Raw genomic sequence first — 3,733 nt, 5'->3', positions numbered from 1 at the left:
TGGCGGCCAACATGTAATGGAGGTAATCTGGATCCTGAGCTTGGAGAAAATAGTCAATCATTTCTGCCTCTTTCATTGGTGGTTTGACCCTAGCAGCCTGCTCTCTCCACTTGATTGCATATTCTCTGAAGCTTTCTGTTGGTTTCTTCTTTATGTTGACGAGAGAGGAGCGGTCTGGCACTATATCGATATTGTACTGAAACTGCTGGACAAAATCTTGAGCCATGTCATTCCAAACGTGCCAGTGAGAGACGTCTTGATCTATGAACCACTCTGAAGCAATTCCTGTCAAACTTTCCCCAAAATATGCCATGAGCAATTCTTCTTTGCCTCCCGCTCCCCTTAGTTGGTTACAATATCTCTTCAAATGGGCAACGGGATCACCATGCCCATCATACTTGTCAAACTTGGGGATCTTGAAGCCGGGTGGAAAATGAACATGGGGAAACATGCATAGATCGTTAAACGAAACACTCTTGTGGCCCCCCAAACCCTGTATGTTTCTCATGGTTTGTTCCAAGCTCTTCATTTTTCTGGTCATTTCCTCTTGTTCCATATTCTTTTCGGGCTTTTCGATCTCAATTGGGAACACATTATGAGAAGTGTGCTTGTATGAATCTGGAACCTTTAAAGTCAGTTCTGGAGAGTAATGTTGGGCATCATGAGCATCCAATTGTGGATCATTATTGGACTTTTGAGCAAGAGCCGGTTGAGGGACAGTGAAAGTATGGACAATGGGTATAGTAGGTGGGTCATTTCTGAGAGGTGCGATTGGAGGACGTGGAATGGAGGTACTGGGGATAGTGGGAAGGTTAATGCTCGGACTGAATCCAGGTTGGTACAATGGGTTACTTGTTATGGAGATAGGCACTTGAGTGGCAACTGACACATTATGAAGATTGTCCGAAGGCCCTATGGGTAGTGAGGGAGGTGCTTGTCCATTCACCCAGGCTTGGTACATCTCTGCCAATTGTTGCTTCAACACTCTTACTTCTTCAACCAGTCCTGAACCTTGTTCAACCAATTGTCCATGGACATCATCATTATCTGACTCATTCTCACTGTTGTTTGCCATTCTACTTTTTCCTTTTGATCTCATGTTGTAAGGGTGAGTCACCAGTTTAAACCACAAACCAACCACCTCTGTTTTACTTTATCTTTTAAAATGACAAACAATAAACATGTTAGAGTTAGGCATTTTGCAGATATTAATCACACATTATATGTCATGCACCTAATGCCATTTTCATTTCTAAAATGATCTTGGAAGGCTTTATGTTTCATCCCGGCTTATTGATTTATTGGTTTATTTTCATCTTGAATTTAACGGGGTTTTTTTTTCATTTTTTTTTTAGATTAATTATGGTTATGATCGCATCCGATGAGGATTGCCTACGTATCATGACGCCGCATGAATCAGACCATTACGTAGTTCAAGGAAAAACAATAATAGTAGATTTTTTTAACAAAACGAAATAATACAATAATAGAAAGGACATTACATTGAAAATGACTTACCAAACTCTGACAAGACTAAAAGACAACAATTTTAAAGATTCAACAAAGACTCAAACTAAAACATAACTACTACATCAAAAAAGTTCTAACAACTACGACTATAATTCAACTCCCCAATCTTCTTGCTTTCAAACACTGGAATATCTGCTCATGGTGGGGCTTGCCCTGGTTGACCCCCTAATGTACGGTACATCCTTTCTAACTCTGCTGCAAGATGACGGGCAAAAATAGGTGCATGCTCCAAAAACTTCTCATAATCCATCCCTTGGCAGTTCACATAACTTTGAGCGGTATAAACAGCCAAATTATGGACTTGCTCTTTGAAGTACTGGAAATTCTGGTCTCGATCTTGTAACTGTTGCTGGCGAGTGGTGGCTATCTCCCTTATGTGTCCCTCACGATCTAAGGCTGACTCCAACTGAGACCGAAGTCTAGCCTGCTCGAGTCTCGCCTGAGCCATCTCCCTATCAAAATCTGCATGCTGGTATTCTCTATTGTACCTTCTCATTTCTTCCAACTGTGCATGGAGCTGAGCTTCTGAACGTACCCAATGGGCCTTCTCTCTCTCGAATTGAGCCCTCTCTTCTTCAAATTTTGTTACTTGGCGATCCTTACTTGATTCGGCCTTCTCATTTAGCTGTACGATCTTTTCCTTGGCTTTGACCAACACCTTTTCAGTCTTTGCCAAGAGGGAATCATAATCTTGCACCTTTTCCATCAGATTGGCAATGGTTCTCTGGTCTTTCCAACTTCTCACTAGCACTTCAGAGGCTTTCTTCATCTGTTGAAGTTGAGCACGAAGGGCTTCATTTTTGTGGATCAGACTCTTCTTTTCCCCTTCGGCTTCTTGTTCTTGCAAGTCTTTCTCAAAATTGAGGTTTCTCAGCCTTTCTTCTAAGGCATGAATAGTTGTTTTGTATCCCTTTTCCCGTTCACCCCAGGCCAACTGTTCTTGGATTTTATCATCAAAGGCTTGAACATGCGATCTTTTTGTGGGCCTTTTGGGCTCTGGCACATCATCCACGCGAGACCTCTTCCCAAACCATATAGCATAACCCGGATCTACCTCACCTCTCGCAGGATCTAGCACCTGAGTATCATCTTTCAAGTAGCGACAACCATTCCAAATTTGTTGGATTAAAGCTTCGGGGAGTGGGGCTTCGGGGTGTAGCTCAATAACTTGCACACTCAAATCTTCATCTTTAGGTACTACTTGGTACCTTCCTAGCTGTCTTAGAACTCTGTGTGGCGTATACGGCTGGACACTTCTCAAACCTAACAACAGCAAATGACTTTTTAGGGCAGACATGTGTATTACCTCTCTTAGCGGGAGCCATCCCAAAGTCCACTCAATTTGACTTGCATTTAAAGATCTTAGGTGGGATATCCAGGCTTCCACCCCTTCTGGAGAGTTGTAATCTTTTACTCTTTCTTCGTAACTATCAATGAAATTGTCCTTGCTCGGACCATAGCTCATGAACTTGGGGTGATGTCGGAGATGCTCAATCAACCACATTTGTAACAAAATATTGCACCCTTCGAAGAATTTTGCCCCAGACTTGCACAAAGTTAACGCCCGATAAATGTCTGATAGAATGATCGGGGCAAGAGTGTGATGTTCTTTGGTAGTGAGGACCTGTACAACCCTGGCTATGCGGGTATCAATTGTCCGCTCCTTGTTTGGGAAGACCATAATTCCCAGAAACGCCATTATGAAGGTGAAGCGACGATGAATATGCCATGTGTCTTTGTTCTGCTTGTTGTTAAGACCATTTTCATGCATTTCAAACCCATTTGGCTGCCCGAACCTAGAGTACAGGAAGTAGAAAGAACAACACCCTTCGACTACGTTGGTCTTTCTAATTTGCTTACTGATGTTCAGAAGATCGAAGAATCGGTGTACAGAAAGAGCCCTCGGGAATATGAGCTCCTGGTTTCTCAAATCCCTGCCAAACCCGGAATATCCAGCTATCTCTTCTAAAGTGGGAGTTAGCTCAAAATCGGAGAAGCGAAAAACATTGTGAACAGGGTCCCAAAAAGTCACTAGTGCCTCAATCAAATCGTCCCGTGGTTTAATTTTCATAATATCTGTGAGGGCTCCCAGGTGCTTGGTGACCCATTTCTGACCATCTTCACCTAAATCATACCACCACATCTGAAGCTGAAGTGGAGCCTCGTCTACAACTGTGAACGGTGTGTTCTGGACATTGCTCAT

The 3,733-nt window shown here is 42.8% G+C and overlaps 1 protein-coding gene across 1 annotated transcript; it reads right to left on the bottom strand.

Moving 5' to 3' along the window:
- Positions 1-1,498: 1,498 nt before the first annotated feature.
- On the bottom strand, positions 1,499-3,733 carry LOC142171971 (uncharacterized). The gene is made up of 3 exons (XM_075235707.1): positions 2,276-3,733; positions 1,801-2,227; positions 1,499-1,533 (listed from the first exon to the last, which is right to left on the bottom strand). Exons 1-3 carry the CDS (start codon positions 3,731-3,733, stop codon positions 1,499-1,501), a joined length of 1,920 nt encoding a protein of 639 aa, XP_075091808.1.

The sequence above is a fragment of the Nicotiana tabacum genome, chromosome 17 (genome assembly GCF_000715075.1).
Source record: "Nicotiana tabacum cultivar K326 chromosome 17, ASM71507v2, whole genome shotgun sequence".
Lineage (NCBI taxonomy): Eukaryota > Viridiplantae > Streptophyta > Magnoliopsida > Solanales > Solanaceae > Nicotiana > Nicotiana tabacum.
The sequence above is the reverse complement of the archived record's forward strand: the minus strand, read 5'-3'. Positions and strand labels throughout refer to the sequence as shown.